The following is a 27,734-nucleotide window of genomic DNA, read 5'->3' as shown; positions in this document are numbered from 1 at the left end:
ATAAGTGTAGTCCATCCTAAGGTAACGGCGAGGTAGAAATAAGTGTTAGTCTCATCCTAGGTTGAAGATTGGAGATTGATAAATGTAGTGATAGGACTTGGCGAGGCAGAAATAAGTTAGAATCCATCAATAGAAAGAAGGTTGGAGATCGATAAGGGTAGTCCATATCACTTAAAACAAAGGGGCAAAAATAACTGTTTAGGATGGTAGGTGTTAGTGCAAGCAAGAACCCTAAGGGAACAAATACTAAGAAAGACAGAGAATATAATGCCCAAAACAACTTTCTTCTCGAAAATGAGGCAAATAACCGATACCAATGTCGGTACAATAAATATGATACAGGTGAAGGACAGACTAAAGGAAGGACAATCACCCATGGTAAAGAAAATATACAGAAGTGGAATTGTACACACAGCAACTTTTCCTCCTACCTTGCCTTGTTTGGAATTGGTTATGGAGTGCACATCCAGGTTTGATTTGATCAGTAAATCCATCATTTTTTATGAAGGGAAGAGGGTGTTGGCCAACATTGGCGAATAGGCAATGGAAGAAGCATTTGACATTCTCCAGTACAAGAGCATGACAATGGTGATGATGGATCGGGCGGCCAAGTCATTTCAAGATAACTAGGAAGCTTATTTCATGCATCTAAAACAAGATTGGCTACACAAGGGAAAGAAAGGAGTAACCAAATCATCGAGGCTCACAATGGCAGATTTCAAATTAGAATATGGCGATCTCATTGTGCTTCTCAGCCGGATCATGAGCCTAGCTCAAGGTATGCAATTCAAAAACTGGATGTATTTCTTTATTGATGAAATTGAAAAAGGAAAAAGAAGATTTGATTGGGCTAGGATCATAAGCAAGAATCTAGAGTTAGAACTGTACAAAACCAAAAACAATTCTACATGGGATCCTATCTGTTTTACCTAATTGCTAGATTGTATTAAAGTCCATGACTTAAGGCTTTAGGAGAAATTGGCAGTGGGCCGAGGCAATTTTTGGTGCATGAATGCTATCCATAGCTTCATTTGCACAACAACAAAGATTACAAAATATTTTGTGACACCAATGCCATGAAGACGGTAAGGGTATTACAAGGGACACCTGCTAAGGGACTTTCATTGGAAGCAAAAGCAAAGATAAAGAAGTATGGGAGTTGGATCATCCAATTTCCACAATTCACCTACATTAGAGTAGCAAGAAGCACAGTTTGTCCCAAGAGGCTTCCAAGATACCCACCCGACAAGGTAGTTTTGATGGAATTGTCTAGGCAACTTGAGCATTATGACAAAATAATTAAACTCAAGGGTGAGACAGGCATTACCTTCTCATTCGGAATTGGCAATGATAGTTACCCCAATCGTGTCGCCTTTGCAACTGAGGAGAAGGAATTGAAATGGTATCATCTAGGATGGTACAAAGCAAGGCAAGGATTCGATCCTAATGGTCTTATCAAGGTATCTCATGGAAATGCATTTAAACATGTTCCCATTATAGAAGACTTTTGGGCCAATGCCAAGGATGAGTTTCATGTGAGAAAGCTAGCTTTCTCAAGGTTGTCGGTGAACATGATGAGAGATATCAAATTGAGAGGCCTTGATATTCCCGATCAACTAGAACATGATGGAGATGTGCTGAGAGAAGATTATGATACAATAGAGGGAACAGAGTTGAATCTAGTAGATTGGGATGATCATCAGCATCCTTCCTTGGAAGCAGTCACAAGGACAATAGATTTGCATAACGAGTCGTGGTATAATGAAAAGTTAAGGAAACTACAAAGTCAAAGGATACCCCTTACTTATGAGAAGATGAAGCCAAAAGAGGGTCCAGCAGAATCAGTCGGACAGAAGGGTGAATGAAGTAGCCGACAACAAGAAACAGTTAGGAGCAAGAAGAGAGCTTTGGAGGTTGAGAAAAGCAAAGAACATCCAGAACCTCTAGCAAAGAGATAGCATGTAGCAACGTCAAGGGAAAGTATAATTGAGCCTAGAGGCCAAAAAGATAACACAAGTGAACAAAGGACCGCGGTAGAAGTGAGCTCTGATTCAGAGTCAAGTGGTTACAGCAATAGCACCGAGTACTCTCCTCTCTTAGAAAATCAACGTGGAGATTACATGGCAGTTACTAGTGAAAAAGAAGATGGGCCGATTGATATTGAGGAAATGAGTCAAGCGCCCAAGGTCGTTGGTGATGCTTTGTTAGTCAAACCAAATCCAGATCTGGGCAAATGCACCGCACCACTATGGTTAAGGCAAATGCTTATGCCAAGAGCCGAGATAGTAACTGCTCGAATAGTTGAAGACATCCAAAGACTAATAGAAAAGGGTGATAGCGAGAACCAAAAGCAAATGGCAAAAACAGTGGCAAAGGTAATTAGGAATGACAGTGATGGTCACCAAAAGGTTCAAATTGCTATACCAATAGTGAACAAGGCATTGGATGAGATTGCAGCTCAAGAATATGAAATAGTAGGGGACAACTTGGGAAGAAACACAGATGACATGGAATGTGAGGAGACCCAGGAAGGTATAGCTTCAATCAGAGAAAGGTTGAGGAAGGCAAATGAAATGATCATGAAGTTGGAGGCCGAGAACAAATATTGGAGAGATTGCCAGCCTATCCAACAGTTGCACCAGGCAACCCTTCCTCAAGACAGTAGGAGCAATATAGAAGAGATAGCGGCTTAGCTACATGAAGTCAAGGATTAGATCCATGATACAATCCAGGATGGGCGAAATTTCTTGCCTTCTTTTATCTCGACATTGCAATCATTAGCGAGTGTTAGAAATAAATTCAGAATATTTGAAGAGGAGTGGAAGGATTTCCTTCCAGTCAAGGATTTAGCTATTCCAAGGCTATAGGCATTCATTGGGCTACTAGAGACATTTGGAAAGAGCCAAGTTGGTTGATGAAGAAGGATTGAGTATGGTTGAGTCTTGGTTTGTTGCCTTGACTACTAGATTGAGAACACTCGAGGAGATACAGAAGGCAGTTGCATATCACAGCCCAAGCATCGACACTTCCATTTCAACCATGATGAGCAATGTTGGGGCGGCACTTGATTTTGAAGACATCAGAGAAGAGGACATCAATGAGACAGGGCTTGGATCAAAATTGAATGAGTTAGGAAAGGATGCTATCTAGAAGAAATATTTGGGCACCCTTTCCTCCCTCGGTGCCTTTATTGGATACGCAAAAGAGTATGAGGACCATGAGAAGACACTACAGGCAACAAGCAGCATGATGAAATCAACTGAGCTCAAGATAAAGCATACACCTTGCCCTCCCATGGAGGAAGTCAACGAAAGGATAGCTAAGGTCAATGCCTTAGCTAAAAGAATGAAAGAAAAACGGAGATTTATATTAGATCACTTGATGTAAGCCCAAGTGGCAATTTCTCTTTCTTTTAGGATAGGACCAGTGTCTAATTCTGATTGGCAACCATTTTGGTGCCTTCTAATTGGTTGTTACTTTTTCACTTTTTTCATTGGTTCATTGACGAGGTGGCGTCTTCTCATTGGCCGATAGGGTGGCAACCCTAATTAGGGTTTCTACGATTCAATCTGGATTGTCGATTTTGCCTCTTTATCTCTATCATTGGTTGTATAATTTGGCCTCTATATAAGGCCATTTGCTCTCATTTGTAATGGTTGGAGAAAATTGTTGCAAAGATAATGTCAAAAAATTGCTTTCCTTTCTCATTGTTGTGACTTGCATGGTGATTAAGAGCTTTTGGTATTGTTGCATGGTTTCTACTTCCCAATAGCTAGAATAAAATTTCTTTTCAAGTTGTTAAAGTGGATCGCATTTCAAGTTGTTAAGTAAGACTAAAATAGATGGATAGTTGCATGGTAGCATTAGTTGATGTTAAAGATAATGCCAAGATAATGCCAAAAAATTGCTTTCCTTTCTCATTGTTGTGACTTGCATGGTGATTAAGAGCTTTTGGTATTGTTGCATGGTTTCTACTTCCCAATAGCTAGAATAAAATTTCTTTTCAAGTTGTTAAAGTGGATTGCATTTCAAGTTGTTAAGTAAGACTAAAATAGATGGATAGTTGCATGGTAGCATTAGTTGATGTTAAAGATAATGCCAAGATAATGCCAAAAAATTGCTTTCCTTTCTCATTGTTGTGACTTGCATGGTGATTAAGAGCTTTTGGTATTGTTGCATGGTTTCTACTTCCCAATAGCTAGAATAAAATTTCTTTTCAAGTTGTTAAAGTGGATTGCATTTCAAGTTGTTAAGTAAGACTAAAATAGATGGATAGTTGCATGGTAGCATTAGTTGATGTTTGATAGGGATTAATAACTAGACCACTAGCGCCCTAGCGCCTTGTTGTGAAGCCTTGCGTGGTAAACTAGTTCATTTTCCTTTGAATCATTGCATCTATGGAGGTGAGCCGCCGGTTAACTTTCATTAGATTCGATCCCCGTACATTTGCTAATCTTTCATTCATAGGAGTAGGAGTAGAATAGCAAGTAGTTTAGGAGTTGGAATTTTGAAGAAGAGAGTTAGAAAGACACAAGTCATAAGAACCATTCACCCTCCATCACCATCACCTTCTCCACCAACATCATCTAGCATTCACATCGAATCACCATCACCATCATTCCACCAAAGTAAAAATCGTCCTCAAACAAACAGCGTAAGGCCGTCTACGTGATTATCAACAAATCACATCGATATACTGAGTTACTAGCCACATATGTAAGGAACATTGGAGTTATTCTCATGTCTTTATGAGTATTAACTTTTCAAGAGGGGAATTGTGTCTTTGATACTCCATATCAGATAGTCAATTGCTATGTGTTATGTAGTGGTACAAAAACTAACATCAACAAGTCCACTACATTCCAAAAGAACAAAAACCAGCATAAGGCTATACCTCCCAGGATGGACTTTGAGACACAGAATGAACTCAAAAGGAAGAAGCTATGCTTTACTTGCAGAGAGCCATGGACTCCGAATCATAGATGTCCTGGCAAAAGGCAAGATACATTATGTAGAGGTATTTTCATAGGAGGATGAGCAGCCGGAGGACAGCAATGTTGATGGCAGTGATGAGGAAAAGGAACATTGGAGTTATTCTCATGTCTTCATGAGTATTAACTTTTCAAGAAGGGAATTGTGTGTTTGATACTCCATATCAGATATTCAATTGTTGTGTTATGTAGTGGTACAAAAACTAACATCAACAGGTCCACTACATTCCAAAAGAACAAAAACCAGCATAACGCTACACCTCCTAGGATGGACTTTGAGACACGGAATGAACTCAAAAGAAAGAAGCTATGCTTCACTTGCAGAGAGCCATGGACTCCGGATCATAGATGTCTTGGCAAAAGGCAAGATACATTATGTAGAGGCATTTTCATAGGAGGATGAGCAGTCGGAGGACAGGAAAAATGATGGCAGTGATGAGGAAGAGAACGAGGATAGACCACCTAGAGAGAGGAAGAAGGGAGGCACTCAGGGACAGCCTCCTATCATAGCATCACTTTCTAGCGATCCCACGGCACACCCCTTTCATTTAAAAGGAATTGTTACAGGACAGAGTATTGTATGTCTCTTAGATACAGGTGCCTCGCATAACTTCATAAGCTCACGATGGGTTACCAAGAGGAAGTTTCAAATTGACGATATAGCTGAGTTTGACGTTAGAATGGCACGAGGTGAGAGATTAAGAGGCACAGGGAAGGTGTCTGGACTTCAAATTCATTTTCATTTCCTTCTTGAAGCAAATTTTTATGTGGTGGATTTAGACAGACTAGATGCCATGTTGGGGAGACAATGGTTACAGACCATAGGCCGATATATGGTTGATCACGAGAAGATGCAATTGAAGTTCTTACAGGATGGCCGACAAGTGATCCTCAAGGCTATGCCAAAGGCTGAACCCAGGTTGATTTCAGCCCACAGGATGGAGGCTATTATGAGGCATGATGACATGGAGTGGGCAGCACACTATTCCATTTCCTCTAAAGCTACCTTAGGCTCAGGACAGCAGCTTCAAATTGACATTCAACCGGTGCTTGTAAGCACAAGAGGGTTTTTTAGGACATACCTCCAAGTATCCCCCCAGATAGAGGGTTTGTGCATATCATCAAGTTTGAGGAGGGTGCCAAACCCGTCACCACGACACCTTATCGTCATCCCAGGCATTACAAGGAGATAGAAAAGATGATAAACGAACTTCTAGACATGGGACACATCAAACCTAGCTCCAATCCCTTTGCTTCTTCATTTGTATTGGTGAAGAAGGAGGATGGCACCCTATGCATGTCTATTGATTACCGTGCTCTCAACAAGAGAACCATCAAGAACACATACCCAATCCCTCACATTGATGAGCTACTGGATGAGTTCTATGGGGCAATTTACTTCTCAAAGATAGATCTCAGATCGAGGTACCATTAAATACGGGTTCGCAAGGAGGATGTGCATAAGACAGCCTTCCGATGTCACTATGGTCACTACGAGTTCTTCGTACATTTCACGATGCCAGCTACATTTCAGTCATGTATGAACCACACTTTCATAAGCAATTTCGAAAGAGCATATTAGTATTTTCTGATGACATTGATTTTCAACAGAACTTGAGAGGAGCACTGTAGCATCTAGATGAGGTACTCAGTATTATGGAGGAGCACTCGTTGTTTGCTAAGGAGTTCAAGTGTGAGTTCGGGTTGACAGAGATTCTTTACCTTGGTCACGTGATTGATGCAGATGGGGTGAAGGTACATCAAGAAAAGATTCAAGCAATCCTAGATTGGCCACCTCTGAGAAATGTATCAGATTTGCAAGGTTTCATGGGTCTTTGCTCTTACTATAGGAGGTTCGCTAGAGGTTTCTCTCAGATAGCGTCTCCCCTCACCGACTTCACACAGAAAGGGGCTTTCAGATGGACAGTTGAGGCAAAGGAGACCTTTGATAAGCTAAAACAAGTGATATGCACATGCCCAATCTTGGCACTACCCGATTTCTCTCGACCATTTGTTTTTGAGTGTGATGCTTCAAGGAGTGGTATTTGCGCAATTCTCATGCAAGATAGACATCTGATTGCTTATGAGAGCAGGAAGCTCAAGGATGGCGAGAGATTGTACTCCACTTATGATAAGAAGATGTTGGCAATTATGCATGCTTTAGCCAAGTTCAGACAGTACCTAGTGGGGGGCAAATTCACAGTTAGGACGGGTCACAATAGTTTGCACTATTTCCTAGAACAAAAGGATCTTAACGAGGGACAACAAAAGTGGGTCAGCAAGATTCAAGCCTATAATTTTGACATTGAGTACGTCAAAGGTAAGAACAATATAGTTGCTGATGTACTTTCCAGGGGGTCCTTAGTAGCGAAATGTACTTTCCAGGAGGTCACAAGATTTCAGTAGATTGGAAGTCTCAGTTGTTGGTTGAGTATTCTAAGAATACTCAAGCATGTCAGATTATGGATGGACAGCTTCAGGACAGCAGGTATAAGGTAATAGATGATGTGATTTTCTATAAGGATTGTTTTAACCTCATACTAGGATCTAAACTCAAAAGATTTTGGAAATTCTACATGATGCACCATCAACAGGACACCCAGGATTTCTCAAAACCTATAGAAAAGTTAGGTAAAAATTTTCATGAAAGGGCCTCAAGGACGATGTTCTCCAACATATCAGGGGGTGTCAGACTTGTCAGCAGAACAAGTCAGAGCATGAGTTTCCAGGCGGGTTATTACAGCCTCTCCCCATTTCGGCATAGAAATGAGAGAGTATTTCTATGGATTTTATTACAAGGTTGCCTAGGGTGTAGGGCAAGGATTCTATTTTTGTGGTGGTGGGTTGGTTAATGAAGTTTGCTCACTTTTTCGCCATAGATGCAAATTGGTCAGCCTCTCAAGCAGTTGAGCTATTCTTTCAAGAGGTTTTACGTTTACATTGTCTTCCTCGCACCATTGTGAGTGACAGGGATAGCAAGTTCCTTAGCACTTTCTAGCAAGAATTGTTCAAATTGACCAGTACGGAGTTGACACAACGCATGAGTTATCACCCCCAGACAGATGGACAGACTGAGATAGATAACAAATGGGTGGAGGGCTATCTCCGGAGCTATGTAGCAGGACAGCAGAGAGCCGAGGTTAAGTGGTTGTATCTAGGGGCATACTGTTACAACTCCTAACACATGTCCATTCAGATGTCTTCATTTCGTGCTCTTTATGGCAGCCAGCCCCTGTCATTTGTGGACCTGGCTTTGCAGGTAAGCAGGGCACCACTAGCCGAGATTTGGATATAGGATCAGCAAGATATCCTCAGATGTGTTCAAGAGAACATTCTACGGGCCTAGAATCAACGAAACATGTACATTGATCATCATCGAACTAAGCAGAGTTTTGAGTTGGGTGACATGGTTTATCTCCATCTCCAACCGTACAGGCAGAGTTCCTTGAAGAAAAGTAGGTCTCAAAAACTTCAGCCCGTATTTTTTGGTCTATATCGCATTACTAGGAGGGTGGGTAACGTTGCCTATGAGCTAGATTTACCTAATGACAACAGAATTCATAACGTGTTCCACATTTCATGTCTCAACAAAGTGATTGGCCAGCGTACAGTACCCACCATAGAGTTGCCTCCGCTCAATGAGGGATGGAAGCTGATATTGGTTCCAGCAGCGGTAATAGAGGTTAGAGAGAGGATGTTGTGTAACAAGGCCATCAAAGAATATCTGATTTGCTGGAAAGATTTACCCTATGAGGATGCTACTTGGGAGAACGAGTCAATCTTACAGCATCCAGCATTGAGATTGTTTGAGGGAAAGCAATCCCAAGAAGAGAGAATTATAATGTCCCCTTCTCCGCACTAGCCTTAATGACACCTAGTTGGTCTATCTTCCCATTCGGAGAGGCTAACGGCATGTGATTTAGGATGGCAGCCAGTCACAGGAGTTTAGGTTTCAGTTGAGAAGATTTTAATTGGGAAATCCTAAAGTTTAAGTCACTTTATGTTATTGAGTTCAAATATAAAAGTACTTTATTATTTAAAGTCACTATACGACAAAGTGAATTAAGTTACTAAAAGACGAAATAGTCTTTTATCCCACATTGCTAAGATGTTTGTATCTCCCCACAATTCGAGGTTATATAAGAAGGTTTTTACATTGGGATTGGCACCACGAATGAATATATGGTATTTTATAATCCCAAGGTTGCTTAGATTTGACTGGATTTCCCTAAGGATGAAACCCCTTGAGGAAAAGTGTGAAACTAGACACAAACCTAGTGCAGCACAGTACTATCAGATTTGGAGTTTGATTTGGAGGTTAGGCAAGAAGTCGGAACTACTGAATTAAACAAGAAGAGAACTGGTCAGTGAATGGTGTTGGCTTCCACAGAACACCAGTTTGAAGTGGGTCGGCATTCAAGGAAGCAAACACTTCAAAGTCAAAGTTTGGTATTATTTTGCAAAGTGTGATTTCCTTCATCTGCATTTTACAAATTTACACAGTGGCAGTGTGCCTTTCCATTCAGATGAGATTATGGGACAGTTGGAGAGGTATCCATCCGCATTGAATCAGTCCCACATTATTATTTTGAACATGAGCACCATCCTGTAGGATTGAAGGTCAGGTGGAATATTATGACAAATGAGGCATTGGAGCTAACTACAGCATAAACCTTGCATTGCAGTTGGTAATTGGAGAATAGCTTGTTGAGAAGTCATCACGTGGACGGGATTCACTGAGTAATACAAGGCTTGGGTATTTAGCATCTGCAATGGCATTATCCGCACCTACAGTATGAGTCGGGTTCCATCAACAGCATAGAGACCAGCAATAGGTGGTAGTTAGGTTGAGTACCTGGAAGCATTGACGGACTCGGTGGTTGCTACTGGCTCAAGCTTCTTAGCAGTATTCACTATATTCGGGTTTGTTCATCCTTACTCACTCTGCACTATTCATATTGCATATCTAATGATATGTAAAAACTGAACCGCATCCTCGGACTGTAGCTTTAAGCTCACTGATTCATTGACCTGAATATAAGATATTGTATTAAGTTTTATAATCAGTTTCTAATTCCGATTGGGTTGAAGTACTGGTAACATGGTTTGTCATGTTCATTCCTTAGTATTAGATCCATGAAATAGTAAAGTGTTGAATCATACAGTAATACCTTGCTCAAAGAACCGGTTACATTACAATTGTTTGACGAAATTCTTTTCAGTCCTAGTTTGATATTTTTTTTGGTCCAAACCAGCAAAGATTATTACATAACTATCACACAATCTAGCAAAATAAGGAAGCCATCACTTTCGCTAAAAAGACGCATGCATTTGTTTGCAAAAATATAACACCAAAACAACTTACAACCCCATACAATAATTCCTTGAAAATTTATTGTGTGACTAGCGATCCATGACCATCACTGCCTATAGCAATCTCATGGTCAGTTTGCCTTCACCGCACACTAGATTTTAGGAAACCGAAGTTCTAATACCATATTACAATAACTTATAAATAATACATCCTAACTTGCCAATTTGAATTTGGATTCAGATGTAGGTTCGAGATTTGCATTCAAACTTCAATCAAAATTTTGGGGTTTGGTTCGAATCTGTTTTGGGTTTGTCCATAAAAGAACAAATGTTTTTTATGATATATGTATATCTATATGCATACGCATACGCATACGTGTGTGCGCGTGCACGCGTGCATGTATGTGTTTGTGCACGCCCATGTATGTGTGTGTGCGCGTGTGCGCATGCTTCATAATAAGTTCATAAAGCACTATACAAATAGTAAAGCAACATAGCAAAATACACCACTATATATATATATATTAATGTTTCAGTCCAAATGACATTTTTATCTTGTCAACCTTTTTAGTGGTCTATTTTAGGGTTGGATGGTTGGATTAACTAAAATAGACCCAAATAAAAACTTTTAGAAAAAATATTTGGCCAAATTTGGCCCAGATTCTGCAGCAAATTTGCAGAGTCAGCATACAAACAGTATGTGCATGTGTATGTGTATGTGTATGCATGCTGCATAATAAGTTCATACACTACTGTACAAATAGTAAAAAAATAGCAAAATATACCAATATATGTGTATGTGTGTGTGTGTTACTCCAAATGACAAATGTTTCATCTTTTTGACCTTTTTAGTGGCTTCAGCCTGGGTCCTGCTGCAGATTCGCAAATTCACCATAGAAACAACAACATTTGCGTCAGGGTCATCTGACAGAATTCGGGGACCTTTTTAATGGTTTATTTTAGGGTTGGATGGTTGGATAAGCTATAATAGACCTGATGGAACCTTAACTTTTGCAAAAATTAAGCCCCATTTATAATGTTGGAAATGGATATATCATCATCAATGTCAAAGTCAAAGATATAACCAAAATGCATACATATCTATGGTGGTTGATCTATGGAAAGGACTAGGGAACATATATTCAATTATGATAGGGCTATTGGCTATATTTAATGTTTTAAGAAGATTCAATGAAATCTCTGCAAATGACAGATAATATATTGATATTTTCAAAGATGTGTTTATGTTGGATGATATATAGCATGAGCGATAGCTTTGTGGGTGAAGACACTATATTTACCTGTTCGAAGAGTTCCCCATGAGATTATCAGACCTAAGTGTTGAGATAATTTGAAGCGCCGATATAAGATGATTTTTGTATCAAAGCCAAAGCCATTTAAAAATAAGTCTTAGCTAATGGCATTCAAACATTTTCTTGACCCACGACATAGAAATCATTGGCCTGATAATTTGAAGAGCACGAGTTTCAATAATTCTCAGAATTAATTAATCGCCAGAATGAGTATGGCTGGAGATTGTCGAGCATGGACAAAGCACAAAGAAATTATAAGTCACAGCCGAATACACAGGATTGTCTTCACATGAAAGAGGATTATGATTGAAGTGTTTTGTATAATGGTCACAGAGACACCCATTCATGGATTGGCAAACACAATATATTTTGAAGTAGTGCGCAATTTGGCATATTCACGGCCTATGAGATGCACGATGGAGACGTATGCAAATTTGCTCAAAAACCATCCATATTATTAAGAGCCGTCAAAAGTCTCGATGCCGCCTCAAGGGATTCCAAAAGTTACCATGTCATTTTTTAAGTTTCAAGCCCGATTACAATTCTGCCAGAATTGTAAAAGGATGTTCTAGAAATATAAAATCACGATAATTTTCAAGCCAATCAAATAGAGTAGCAGGTGTGGGAAAGACTCAGAATCAAAGCTTAGTGACTAGAGAAAATCAACCGCATATGGCCTTGAGGCATTTAAATCAACATTAGTCAAAGAATGTCGAAAAGTTTAATTGTGACAAAGACTGTAACTAATTTGAAGTGCATAAATTGAAATGACCACGTTCGATGATTTAGTGAGGAATGAACACACACACTATGAATGGCAAGGTGAACCAAATAGAACATCACAACTAACCGCTATACCCGTGCGTAGAATCAAAGCATGCCACCAAGATGTTTCTGATGTAGTTCGAAGTGAAAGCTATTTTAGAAATCACAATGAGTTCATATTGTTCATTGTTGGTTCAAGTCTTGTTTAGTTATTTTACATCTAATATTGCTCTAGTTTGATTGAAGGTTAAATAAACGTATAAGAAGGAAGACGCAAATACCCATGGACTGAATATGTTCCTAAAGCATAAGTGGAGGAACTCGATGATGGTCTCAGACAATTAAGTGCATTGGAGAACTAGTGGGCAGCAGAGAAGAATCATCACAAGGGACTGAAAAGCTCTTAAGTCAGAAAGATCTCTGGTACATACGTCGTAGATGTCATTAGTGAAGAGTAGGATGAAATCTTTGATAAAACATTTAAAGTAAATGGGTCTCCACGCCATTTATTTAATTAGTGCTTTCAATTAGTGTTAGATATTATTTGTAAGAGGAAATTAATCACCACTGGGTGCACAATGATATTATGCAAAACAAAAGCAATTAGTTTTTAGTCATGAAGAGATACGATGGTTGGGTGGCAACCGTATAACTATCTATACATTTATAAATATGTAATGTAAAAATCCAACAAGGACAGAATTGATTCATTCAGAAAAAATTTATTGCATTCCTAAGAAAGATAGATTTTTAAAATTCCTCTGTTGGAAGAGATTGAACCTAAACTAAGCTATTGGATGTTGAAATATTGAGCATGCATTACAATATTCTGTGGGATTTAATTGTGTTGAGTGGAGCATCTGCATTGGAGTGTCCTCAAACATGAATTTCTTCATAGTATAACCAGTGAGAATTTTATTTGCTTTAGAATACAAATATTATATAGTTTGTTCTTTATGATTTTTTTTTTTTTATATAAATAATTTATTATTGCGATAGGTGGATTAAATTATTTGTTGCTATTTAAGTTCGAAAAATACAAACATTGTGGAATATTATAATTGTTTCCTTAGTTGTATCTACTTTGTCCTTTTAATGGTTAAAACATTATAGATTGGTTTTAATATGCACAAAACAAAATAATTTGACATATCCCAATAATTGAATTGTTTATAGATTTAATATGATAATGTCATAAAGTTGTATATAGAAAACATATAAATTTGACTCTATCGCCCATCTGAATTTCAGCATAGATCTTTAATCTCTATCTATTTGTTGGCAATATTTTGATCTTTTTTCTGTTGAGGTTTAATATTTTATTTGTTTTAGTAATTCAACCTTAATCGTATTTCAGCATTCACAACTCCATTAAAATAATTAAATTTTGAAGAATAAAATTTACCAATCGCAATCAAGAAGCCTTCCTTAAAATCTTGCCATTTAATGAAGTTGTTTTTGCATTACATCTATTCGCTATAAAACATCTTGGATCCAAGTATTGCTATCCAAGATCCAGTGTACAGGCCTTAGTTCAGCGGAGCCAAAAGCGCAGAGGATATAAATCAATTTGATTGATCCTGCTAAGTTGGCCAAAATCGATTAGATATCCCAGCATCGAGCAGGCAAGCCTTGTAGGTTTCTAATGAAAGATTTTGATGACCAACAGATTGGCAACTATGCTAGGGAGAGTTGTTCGCAATACACATTTCAAAGTTACCCAGAATTTCTACGTTTGTAGATTAGTATCAAAAAAGAAGTTGTATCAGTTTGATTGGAAGTGAACTCTGCTAGAAGTAAGAACCCAGAAGATCAATACATTCCTCGAAAGAGGTGGCGACTCTATTCAATAAATTTTCAGTTGGTAACTCTGCTGAGGGAGAGGGCTTAGAAGGAGATGATTTGATTACCTAACATGAACAATCAAGAGGTAGATCTATGTTACACCATGGAGGAAGAATACATACACCCCTTGGATGCCTTTTTTAATCTAGAAAGATACGAAGGCGAGACATGGACACATTTATTTATAAGAATGGTGGATATTTTTTGGGAAGTACCTTCAGACATCATGCCTTCATGCAAGGAATTGATAAGAAAGTTTTGTGAATTGGGAATCTCACCAGAAGATCCTGATCTGATGCTTCTCTTCCAAATGTTGGATGAAAGTCCGGGTTATATATCTCCTTTGGATGCATATTTGAATTTAGAAAAGCAAGAAGATGAATCTACAATAGAATTCTTCATGAGAATGTTTAATGCTTATCAAGAAATTACTTCAAAATACAAACTGCCATCATCTGTTCTTCTCTACAAGATGCGGGAATTAGGCCTCATATATGATCATCAATTTATTAATTTTCTCAAACTTATGGATAATGAACTAGTTGCAGAGGAAAATGAATGCAGAACTGAAGTAACAAATGAGTCAAATGAAGTTTCAAAGTCGAATGGAGATGAAAATTTTGAACATTCTGAAGGAGAATCAGACCATGATGATACTTATATTCCTACAGGTGACAGTGAATGTGAAAATGAGGAAGAGGATTCTTTCAGTGTGGAAGAAATTTCAGCTTTATTAGACATGGAATATCAGAAACATGTTGAACGAAAAGGTTTAAATTTTTTCTCAATTCACTATGGTAAGCAAGGTGATGGATCAGTGCATTCTCAAGAGGTATTGGATGAAAGAGATGATCATTCCGAGGAATCATATAGTGAAGATGATATAGAATTGCATACAGCATATGAACATGAAGAAGTCTTAGGATATATTGTTGATGAAGATATCCATCTTACTGGTCAAGAAGATGATGGTTCCTAGAAGGATGAAATTAGTACACTATTTGATGAGAAATTTGCTCATTTAGAGGAAAGCTCTCATGATAGTATGCCTGAATTCTCCATGTACCTAAACCCATTGTTTGAAGAAGAAGTAATAGAAGACAGATCTGAATTCACTATATTCTCAAATCCGTTGTTTAAGGAGGATTTTCCTTGCAATCAAGTCCATCAGCATCATGATGAAGATAGAAGGTCTGATTTTGAAGTTAATGAAACTCATGATATGCATATAGAAGATGAGATACCTTTCAGCTCATCCCATCAGCAGAAGGTACATCAAACATGTGAAGGGGAGATAAAATCAGCCATGCATAATGAGGAGAATGTGTTGAGTAGTTCTGAAAATTTTCCAAGTATGACAGATCAAAAATGTGACTCCACGCATCTTCCATTCAGCAAGGATCACAAAGCACATGATGATTTCTTGAAGGCTAAACAAGAATCAGATACCAAAGATGGCATTGACGAAGAAGAAACACAAAGGCAAACCGTAATCAGCAACTTCAAAGTGTTACATGATCAGAACTATGTGTTTGATAGAGGGAAGAAGTAGTATTCACCTTTCTGGGGGGACTCGGGGCCACCCAGTTTCACCTTGCATCATGTTAAGCATGAATGTTCGGTCTACTTCACCCAGAGATAACTGGGATACTCATTATTCCCACAAGGAGCATATGTCCCCAATGAGAGCCATTGATGGAACCTTAATTTTTGCAAAAATTAAACCCCATTTATAATGTTGGAAATGGATATAACATCATCAATGTCAAAATGTCAAAGTCAACGATATAACCAAAATGCATACATATCTATGATGGTTGATCTATGGAAAGGATTGGGGAACATATATTCAATTGTGATAGGGCTATTGGCTATATTTGAGATTATCAGATTATCGGGCCCGAGTGTTGAGATAATTTGAAGCGCCAGTATATGATGACTTTAGTATCAAAGCCAAAGCCATTTAAAACTATCTTAGTTAATGGCATTCAAACATTTTCTTGGCCCAGGCATAGAAATCATTGGCCTGATAATTTGAAGAGCATGAGTTTCAATAATTCTCAGAATTAATTAATCGCCAGAAGGAGTATGGCTGGAGATTGTCGAGCCATGGACAAAGCACAAAGAAATTATAAGTCACAACCGAATACACAGGATTGTCTTCCCATGAAAGAGGATTATGATTGAAGTGTTTTGTATAATGGTCACAAAGACACCCATTCATGGATTGGCAAACACAATATATTTTGAATCAGCGCGCAATTTGGCATATTCGCGGCCTATGAGATGCACGATGGAGACGTATGCAAATTTGCTCAGAAACCATCCATATTATTAAGAGCCATCAAAAGTCTCAATGTCACCTCAAGGAATTCCAATAGTTACCATGTCATTTTTTAAGCTTCAAGCCCAATTAAAATACTGCCAGAATTGTAGAAGGATGTTCTGGAAATATAAAATCACGATAATTTTGAAGCCAATCGAATAGAGTAACAGGTGTGGGAAAGACTAAGAATCAAAGTTTAGTGACTAGAGAAAATCAACCGCATATGGCCTTGAGGCATTTGAATCAACATTAGTTAGAGAACTGTCGAAAAGTTTTAATTGTGACAGAGACTGTAACTAATATGAAGCGCATAAATTGAAACGACCAAGTTCGATGATTTAGTGAAGGAATGAACACACACACTATGAATGGCAAGGTGAACCAAATAGAACATCACAACCAACCGCTATACCCATGGGTAGAATTGAAGCATGCCACCAAGATGTTTCTGATGTCGTATGAACTGAAAGCTATTCCAAAAATCCCAATGAGTTCATATCGTTCATTGTTGGTTCAAGTCTTGTTCAGTTATTTTACATCTAATATTGCTTTAGTTTGATTGCAGGTTAAATAAACGTATAAGAAGGAAGACGCAAATACCCATGGCCCAAATATGTTCCTAAAGCACGAGTGGTGGAACTCGATGATAGTCTCAGACAATTAAGTGCATTGGAGAACTAGTGGGCATCAAAGAAGAATCATCACAAGGGATTGAAAAGCTCTTAAGTCAGAAAGATCTCTGGAACATACATTGCAGATGTAACCAGTGAAGAGTAGGATGAAATCTTTGATAAAATATTTAAAGTAAATAGGGCTCCACACAATTTATTTAATCAGTGCTTTCAATTAGTGTTAAATATTATTTGTAAAAGGAATTAATCACCACTGAGTGCACAATGATATTATACAAAACAAAAGCAATTAGTTTTTAGTCATGAAGAGATACGATAGTTTGGGTGGCAACCATATAACTATCTATACATTTATAAATATGTAATGTAAAAATCCAAAAAGGACAAAATTGATTCATTCAAATAAACTTTATTGCATTCCTAAGACAGATTTTTAAAATTCCTCTGCTAGAAGAGATCGAACCTAAACTAAGCTATTGGATGTTGAAATATTGAGCACACATTGCAATATTCTGTGGGATTTAATTGTGTTGAGTGGAGCATCTGTATTGGAGTGTCCTCAAACACGAATTTCTTCATAGTATAATCAGTGAGAATTTTATTTGCTTTAAAATACAAATATTATATAGTTCACCCTTTATGATTTTTTTTTAATATAATTAATTTATTATTGGGATAGGTGGATTAAATTATTTGTTGCTATTTAAGCTCGAAAATACAAATATTGTGGAATATTATAATTGTTTTCTTATTTGTATCTATTTTGTCGTTTTAATGGTTAAAACATTATAGATTGGTTTTAATATGCACAAAATAAAATAATTTGACATATCCCAATAATTGAATTGTTTATAGATTTAATATCATAATGTCATAAAGTTGTATGTAGAAAATTTATAAATTTGACTCTATCGCCCATCTGAATTTCAGCACTGATCTTTAATCGCTCATTTTTCTCTATCTATTTGCTAGCAATATTTTGATCTTTTTCTGTTAAGGTTTAATATTTTATTTTTTTTAGTAATTCAACCTTAATCGTATTTCAGCATTCACAACTCCATTAAAATAATTAAATTTTGAAGAATAATATTTAGCGGTCGCAATCAAGAAGCCTTCCTTAAAATATTGCCATTTAAGGAAGTTGTTTTTGCATTACATCTATTCGCTATAAAACATCTTGGATCCAAGTATTGCTATTCAAGATCAGGTGTATAGACATTGGTTCAGCGAAGCCAAAAGCACGGAGGATTTGAATCAATTTGACTGATCCTGTCAAGTTGGCCAAAATCAATTAGATATCTCAGCATCCAACAGGCAAGGCTTGTAGGTTCCTAATCAACGATTTTGATGACCAACAAGACCCAAGGAAAACTATTAGGAAAAAAAATGTTGGTTAAATTCAACCTGGGTCCTACTACAGATTTGCAAATTCACCATAGAAATGGCAACATACGTGTCAGGTTCATCTGACAGACTTTGGGCAAACTTTTTACAAGAATAAGATTAAGTACCAAACTTGAGCAATAACAGGACCATACTTTATAGAAGATAAGATGGATTAGTTTATATCATCGTATCAATTATATCCTTTAATGAAAGTAATTCTTCTCGTCAATGTAATTGGCAACCAGTTAAATCGGTTGATCATCCAACAAAACATGGAATATATCTATATACAAGAGATAAGTTTATCTAATGGATTGATATTTATGTCTTTCATTTATTGTTATAATGAATATGAGCGTACCTTCTAACTGTGTCATTGCTATAATTAGCAATAGAAAGAAAATGAAATGATACTGTGGTATTCGATCCCCTAAATGATAGAGGTATCTGATCTCCTAAATGATACAGTGGTATCTGCGCCCTAAATGATACAATGATAATTGATGCCCTAATTGATACAATAGTATCTGATGATAATTGTTGTTTGTTCCTAAGTGGTATTTATGAACTTACCTAGGTTTTGTAGAAGCATCCCTAGACGGATTTCAGTTTCGAAACTCTATGGTATGTAGATTTTTTTAATTTCCTTAGTAAATTCATTAACGGTGACTTCAATTGTTAGTTATTAGATTTCCATTTAACTGATTGTAACCGTTAATCTCATTCACATGAACATAAATGATATAACTGTCTTCATATGAAAATGAAGTAATAATTGTATTTCTTTGATATGTTAGGTGTTAGTTAAGACCTGGGAAAAGCAGATGTTTCATTGATAGTCATTTTCATAAAAGAAAAATAGCAATAAACTCCTCCGTCCACCATCCACTTCGTAAAGAACTGCTTATTGCCATTGGTATAAAAAAAATATGAGATACTTTATATGCATTCCGACTTGTACCTTCTTTTGCAAAAAGAAATGTACTAGAAGAGAAAGCAGCAAAGTTGTAAAATGTGGAGCCTAATCAAGCAGACTTGAGTGTTACTGCTGCCCAAAAATCTTCATTATTTGACAAGCCATATAGCTCACATAATTTTAATTTTGATGAATAATGTCAGTGATGTTGATAATACTCTATCGTGGCATTCAATTTTGAGTAATTAACATCATTATATGCATAGCTGAAAAACTCAGACTCAGCAATGACTCGACTGACCCAAAATACTTCAAAAATTGAGAAAAAAAAACAGCAAATTTATCATACATTGTAAAATTCAATTTAAAAAAAAAACATTCTTCAAAACACACATAAGTACAACATTTTTAGCATAAAACTAATTTTCATCATATATAAATCAAAATTAGAATTTATATCACAAGAGATCCCAATATCTAGTGGGGGTTTCGGAGTGGAGATATCAATGGGATTGAAGAGAAGCAATGATAGACTGCATTATGTGTTAGATAGGAGAAAAACCCAATGATGTAAATGGTATGGAATGAAAGTTGAGATTTGGGGGCTCTGCCCCCGATTAAAAAGTTTAGAGAAAATGAAAAAAGAGATTGAAGTTCATTGCCAATGAAAATATTCTTTTGACTACAAGCAAGATAAACTAAATTCTATGAATTTGGATGAGTTTTTTCAGGAAAAACCGAAATTTTATAAGAAAAAGTTGCCAAAAGATTTACAAAAACCCATCAATATATTATTGGGAGAGTGACTCACCAGGCAATTGGCTGGCTCGCGAGTTTTGCAAGTATGTGGCTAATTTCATTATTATAATTCTATGCATGTTATGTGGTTATGTGAAGTTAATCCTTATTTTAGGCTTTTTTATAATTCTCATACTTGTATTATTAACTTAATAACTTATTACATAGCTCAATTAGGTCTTCATTTATGAAATTTACAAAATAGAATAGATGTTTTGAGCTTTCCTTTCTATTTGGGGCGACCACTAGTTGGCTATAATAATGTATCACCCGTTTTCTCATTTCTGATTTGGAAGTTTTATAACACTTTTCCCTATTGTCCAAAATAAATGAGAGGCAGTCTACTCCGACAATTGGTCAGAATTTGAGAGATTTGTTCAAAACAACTAAATGGTTGTTTTGGGTTACAGGTACAACAATGAAGAATTCCAATCCAAACCATCACCAACCTTGTCATGCTTATCAATGATAGCCTTTTATACATGTCAGGAATGTTTATGGTGGACTGTACATCCAAGGAAAATTATTGAAATATAACTATGACAATGCACCTCTTCAGCAACTTCTCCATGCAATGAAAATATAATCAGTACAGAATTAAGGGTTTCATGTTTTCAACGGCAACCAATTTCAAACAAAACCCCAAATAGATTTCGTCAAGGAACTTCGTGTCTCAAACAAAACTTCTCCAGGTATGCATTTTTGAAACGAAATATATCAGGCCAGGTCACAAAACATGGGGCATTTTTCCTATTGCGACACTGAATTCCTTGATTTAAACAAAATGAATCCATTAATATATATGCGTATATCACTCTTTTTATGTCAGATAGATACTATTTTCATTTGTTGTCATTTCAATTGTTTTATTAAATACAAGTCATTATGTTTCACACATTATCGACATTCTGCAGAGTTTCCAAATTTAATTGCTTATGTCAACAAGGCATATCCAACAACTGATGTTAAGCATTCAATATTAGATACAGGTATATTAGAATCTCTCCTGCAAAGCAGATAGGATGTATTCAATAGCATGTGAAACTACAAATTCCACAAGAAATATAAAAAATGGGTATCCATGCTTCATCACTTATCATGGAAATGTTCAATTGGATTGCATTGTCATTAAAAGACATCCTAACAATAGCATTACTTAAGTCCTTGTCTGATTCGCAAGAAGCTATATGACCTAGCTCCTCAAGTAAACGAACAGAAAATCATAAGATGCAGAAGCTAATCTGATAAAGAATCATACGTAATTCGCCACAGGGTTTACTGGAGGAACATTTGATAGCAGGTAGAAAAAAAACTATTGTAATGGCATCTTCATTGCAAGTAAAAGCCCATTAATAACAGGAACCTGCACTACACTGATTGTTCTGAGCCTTCTGACAAGCTACTTATGTGTTCTCTCGAAGAGAACAAGTGTTTGCAATTTGGTTGTGATTTAGTATTTCTGTGCATTTCGTGTTTTGACCATTATCTTTGTTGAGTTTGTAAATTTTTTACTTTTGAAAACCCAAATTCTCCCCATAAGTCAGGATTGCACATTCTAATATCAATAAAAGGTACTGGAAAAAGCCCTTCAACCACTATTACAACATCCAATTCAATGCATTCTTCAATACAAAAGAATAAAAAAATAGCCAACTGTGTCATACAAAAGGACATGGAAAACAAAAAAGAAAGTATAGTTTAAAATAATCAAACAATAAATGGTGAAGATAAAGTGTTCATGTGCACATCAAAAGATCCAAACATACAGAAAAAATGAAAAACACCTTAAGTAACAGTGCCAGAACTTGCTAGAAATCAAATACAAAAGTTACAATATAAGGAGGGTACTCTTTACAGACCTAAATGTATCCAGTTACACTCGATGTCAGGTATGGTATGTTATACATTCGGTGAAGAACTCAACTATAAATAACTATTTCTTGCTTCTACAATGGTCTCTTTTTAGCCATTTTCAAAAACATAAGTTGGACATTATTTGAATAATTCTACAAAAGAAACAACTAAGAAATTTCATCCTCATGACTGACAAGCTCCTGCAAGATTTTCAATGTTTACAAATATTTGATCCTTGGACTAAGGCAAACAAAATTAAAAATATTGAACACATTGTAGGAAATGAGTACACAAGCATGAGTATGTTCTTAGACAATAAGAGTACTCTGTGTTCCTGTTCTCATAATAGATTAATTTTATTTGTACCGGTATTGGAAAATGGCAAGAAAAATAGAATTCTGTAGTCCTAGAGAAACGAAAACTTGAAAGAAATCATTTCTGATGGGAGTTTCAAATCCACTCACCTGTAAGCAAGGAAGAATTGCCGGTATACGCTGCTGTAAGAAGTGGATGCACATAAGCACATACCTGTAAAGTTAAAATTAGTGGCTGTGGATAATAAAATGCTATTAATTCTTGAACTATTGACACATACTAGATTTGTATCTTGCATGAAACAACCAACAGAGATAAGCATTATGTCACTCACGCATAGCTTGAAAGAGTGCCCTGATATGTCTCATTGATCTTCCGACATTTTGCCCAATGCTTAACCATGAAAGCAAGTTGCTGTAGTCGAATATCTATTTGTGCATAGTCATGAAGAAGCTTTGTATTTACTATTGCAAGAATATTGTTGATGCAGATGTCACAAGATATATTAGTTGCTGGATCGGTAAATTTCACAATAGGTACTCTTGCATGAGTCAGAGCCTGCATTTGGCAAAAGCTAGGTATTTGAAATATACAAAAAGAAAATATATAAAGAAAAGACTTTACATTGTCTACCTTACTCCTCAAACACTAACTCAACAAAGTAAATTAGCCTTCACCACAAATGCAAAAAGAAGAAAACATTAAATTTCAAAAAGCACTTTTTTAATACAACAGCAGAGGCAAATCTCAAAACAGTATTTAAGGGTCTAGGATTTTACTTTAGTAACAGCAATATTTTAGGTTTTCAAATTTATTTCTTGAATTATTTTGATAGTTATTCATAAATTTGCACAGTGGCTAATTAATCATTAATGCTACTCAAATAGGTTTCCTCATTTTTATATCATCTACTTCTATGCTTCATGCAACTCTAAGTAAGAAAAGAAAAATAGAATTGTTTACACACAGGAGGTTTTCCTTCAGCCAAGCAATGCCCTGAACTGGTAGCCGCCCATGTGAAACATTATCACCCAGCTGACGAGGAAATCCAAACGTCTGACGGGAGAGTGATAGCAATGATCAATTCTGAGAGCATTGTACGGGCCCTGGGCATCCCCTGTGATCACATAATGGAGAGACTTTTCATCAAGGCTGGACACGAATATTTCAAGGACCACATGGATTTTTGCCTCAACAGCGTCACTAAGGGTTGGCTCAACACAGTAAGGCAAGTCCCAATTGCCTAATAAATTGAAGAAATCTCATTTCACAGAGCCTACTGCTGATGTTATCACATTATTACACCAGGTAGTTGGCAACCCTAGTTCTGAAAGCTTTGAATTCTGGATGTTTATGTTTATCCAATAGGTTTGTGGAAAGAGAAACTATGTTCAATGGGCTGGTCTTATATGTTCCCATCTCCATGCTCAGTTGAAAGATTTTCCCCAGAAATCAGAGTTCTATTTTTCTTCTATGCTACTGTATCTCATTGCAATTATAAGAGCATCTGAGAAGGTTTAACTCCTGCCTCAGCTCCTGTTAATAAAGTATTTCCCCAACTCAGTGTATGCAAAAGTGACCCCCATTTCGCCTTGGTAAATAATGTCTTCCTAATGAGGTTGGTTAGAGAATTGGAGGGAAAACCCTACATGCGATTATCCTAGGAAGCTGCCGACTTTGTCCAAAGTTTTGGCAGCGTGTTTACCCAAGTCAGACAATTCACATATGTGAGAATATGAAGCTTTGAGATATTTAACTGAAAATTCAAAATTAATGTAATAGACAAAATCTTATTTTCGTTATTTTTTATTTAATAAGAGTTTACCCAATTCAGGCAATTTGCCTATATGAGAATAGGAAGCTTTGAGAAAGAAACTTTGTGACTACCTAGATACCCTTTAGATTTTCTGGTATTTTTAGAGGCCCATCACCAAATGGTTGTGGTAAATGTAAAATAATCTAATATGGTGAAGACAGATTTTACCTTCCATGATTCAATGTCATTCTATTCCTCTAAAACTGCCATAGCCAGTAAAAGCATCGAGAAAATTTTGGAAAGCTATCACCTCTCCCCTCTACCTAAGAGAATTTAGTTTGAAAATAAGGGTTTTGCTAGGATGAACTTGTACAGTGCTAGAATACATATTCACATGCCTGCATTGGAAGACTTTTGGGCAAATTGTGTTGATAAAGAGGAGATGTTTAGAAAGAATTCTACAAGGATCACTCTGCACTAGAATCAATCCTTTAGGATCAATTTGAATATCTCTGTTGCCGCACAAGAGGAGGATATTGTTATTGATCTCAAATTTCAAAAGTTAAAGGATACGGGCGTCCCCAGAATATATACTGAAGTTTCAGAGGTCTTTGATATGGAAACACGAAGAGCCCCTCTAATCAAAAGAACGATGGACTAGCTGGAACAAAAATTGGGAAACAAGATTGTACACACCAATGAGGAGACATTTGTTGGCCCCTCTACTCAAGGCGAGACCCTTAATACTCCTCTAGTAATTGATGAAAATACAATTGTTCAACACGCTAAAGAAGATACCCAAAGTGGGGGAGACGGAGAGCAGCCAAATGAAAACAGGATTGGTATTAAGGGTGCTTGTGAGCTAGAGGAAGAGGTTACTCCTACAAAACAAAGGAGTGAGGGCAACCCCAATGCCACATACCAGCAAATCATGCAAGATACCACCATTGCATCCATCATGGAGATTCCTTCCTCCTATGTGTCTACTACTCCTGTAACCCTTCCATCTTCATTAGGGGCAAGTAGTGCCATAGCCAATCTTACTTCCCCTGTTTGGCTAACTCAAGAGGTAGAGAAGAAGAGAAGAAAGGTCACCCTAGAAATGATGAAGTGGACATTGTCGCCCTACTCTTTCATAGTTCAAAGAAGCCAAAGAGGGTTAAAAGAATGTCTAGGGTTGTTGCAAATGCTAACACAATGCACCATATCCTAGAGATAGCAGAGCCTATCAGAAGCACAAGTGCCAATGTTGTTACATTGGTCGATTATAATGTCTCACACGTTGAAATGGGGCCTGCCAATCTAGACAGTGAAGCCTATTGTGCTAATTTCCATGTTAAAGAGAATGAGAAAGCTCAAGAATTGAAGAGGTAAAACCATGAGCTACAAGAGCACCTTGCACAAGTTCATCCCTATAAAGAATTGGTGACCTTTATCATAAGCTCTCTCAAAGGAGAGACTTACACTCCTCTAGCCATTCAAGATGCAAAAGTTCTCGACCAATTTAAAGATCGAATTGGAAAAACTCAAGCATTAGCACAGTGGATAGAACAAATGCGGGAACAGGTGTTGCACATTTGACATCTCTTAGGAGTTTATATACAACCATTCCCAATAAAAGGCAAACCCTAGTCTTGGAGTTGTACAAGACAAGGGAAGATCAGAGAAGCTAGTACTTTCTCTCTGAAAATCTTAGGAGCATGCTAGAATTGAATCCCAGCAGATAGGAAGCCTTCATGTTTATTTTCCATCAAGTGGAAGCTCTCGTTGTACAATGATTTGATCAGTTGTCTCGGCCAAACCCTTGAAGGATTTGCCCACCGCCTGGTTGATATTAAGAGTGACTTTAATTCCATAGATGTAGATTTGACTAATGAATTCGAAGAAAAGGTTATCAAGGTGGAAAAGGTCAAAAAGCAATACAATGAGTTGTTGTCAGAGAAGATTGAAAAGGTGCAAAAAGGTGACATTGAGATACTAGACCGACAAAGTAGCCCATATTTGATACTCAGAGGTCTCAAAGTTGTGGACACAGTTATTCCAGAGGAAAATCATAGATGTCGAAAGAGAACTGGCTAGGTGGAGAACTAAATTGCAAGTTACTATTGTCCCCGACTATGAAAACGACAAATTTTATGTCAGTAAGTACTTGGAATATCATTGGAGGGTAAGGGAAATTGAACCAATAAAGGAATCACAATAGTCGATACGACTAATGTCAAAGGCTCGTGGAATATGGAAGCTAAACTCTTCAAGAATTTCGTGATTTTTCATTTTCAATGCTTTAATTTCTTTTCAATTTTAAGGGACTAGTGCTTAGTAACAGTTCTTGAAACCATTACTTAATGGTATTTAAATATGTTTTTCAAAAAAAATTAGGATCTTTTGGGTGAATTGTGATTGACTAATCAAAACATTTTGAATTGATGTTTAATTTCATATCTGTGAATGGATACCTTTAAATTAATATAAAGTTCTTCTATCTTCAGTTATTACTTTTTCCTTTGAATGTACAATATGCCTTTATAAGCTTTCTTGCTAAAATTTTTCCTTACTACTTTCATGTTAAAATCAACCCTTGGCGTTATTCCTTTTTTCCTTAATCATAAGAAGGTAGCTGCAACCTTTTAAAATAAGCAGAGAACTAGTCAGTAATGGTTATTGTTTGATTAGTTCAACTGTGCTTACATTTATCATCTTGTCCAGGTGTTAGAGGATAGAGTTAGAAGATAAATTGTAAACCAACGTGTTACATTCCATTAAAGGTTATCTTACTTAAACTTACTTTCCATTACTATATTCAAGTTTCCCCCTTTTGGGCTAAAGACTCGTCTTTCCTACGCATTTTGAATGATTGATACTTAAACTACTAGAGCTCTTGTTTGCAAATACTAAATTACTCTAAAAAACATGTTTATAATACAAAAATTCAAGTTAAAAACCACTTATAAAACCTACCAGGAGACAAAGAAATGACTTGTTAGTTCAATTGTTCCTTGGAAACCCTTGTTGATTGTTGGAAATTCACCTTCATTAGTGCAAAGCTTCGTTGCTTGGAAATATTGAATGCAAAGTGGCTAAAAAGATCAAGAAAACCTAAATTTATTAGCCCCCAAATACAACTTGTCTTAGTCTTGTCACAATAAATTTGAGTCATGTGAACTCAATCAACTTGATAATTGTGCAAAACTTTAAGATCTCAATCGTTGATCTTCTATAGTGGATGGTAAATATCAATTGACCTTTTTTTATTTGGTGAGTTGTCAAGCTTATCCACCATGGCACCTTTAATATTTTCTTTCTTAACCTCATTGTCCTCCAGTCTCATGACCCTCTTGGTTACCACCCTCATTGGGCCACACAATGTATTTTACTTTGTCTTCACTATTACCTTGCCATCTCAAGGTCACTTGTTAACTTCACAACCTTATCGGATCACAAGTCGAATACATCTCAGCCTTCATATCGCCACGTAATTTTGTGGATTTCTTCACCTTGACCACTGGCCTTCAAGACAGCAAGAT

General features: G+C 36.8%; 1 protein-coding gene across 1 annotated transcript in view; it reads right to left on the bottom strand.

The window, feature by feature from the left end:
- Window positions 1–27,734, bottom strand: part of LOC149542896 (Nucleotidyltransferase family protein) — a 129,459-nt gene that overhangs the window by 23,158 nt on the left and 78,567 nt on the right. The window contains exons 3-4 of the mRNA XM_089797814.1: window positions 22,789–23,012; window positions 22,604–22,667 (exon numbers count right to left, since the gene is read on the bottom strand). Coding sequence (XP_089653940.1) covers window positions 22,604–22,667; window positions 22,789–23,012 — 288 coding nt within the window. The remainder of the gene's footprint in view (window positions 1–22,603; window positions 22,668–22,788; window positions 23,013–27,734) is intronic.

This window comes from Cupressus sempervirens, chromosome 8, assembly GCF_028749045.1.
Source record: "Cupressus sempervirens isolate cs-2001-9-10 chromosome 8, ASM2874904v1, whole genome shotgun sequence".
NCBI classification, from domain to species: Eukaryota; Viridiplantae; Streptophyta; class Pinopsida; order Cupressales; family Cupressaceae; genus Cupressus; species Cupressus sempervirens.
This window is presented reverse-complemented; position numbering and strand designations above follow the sequence as displayed.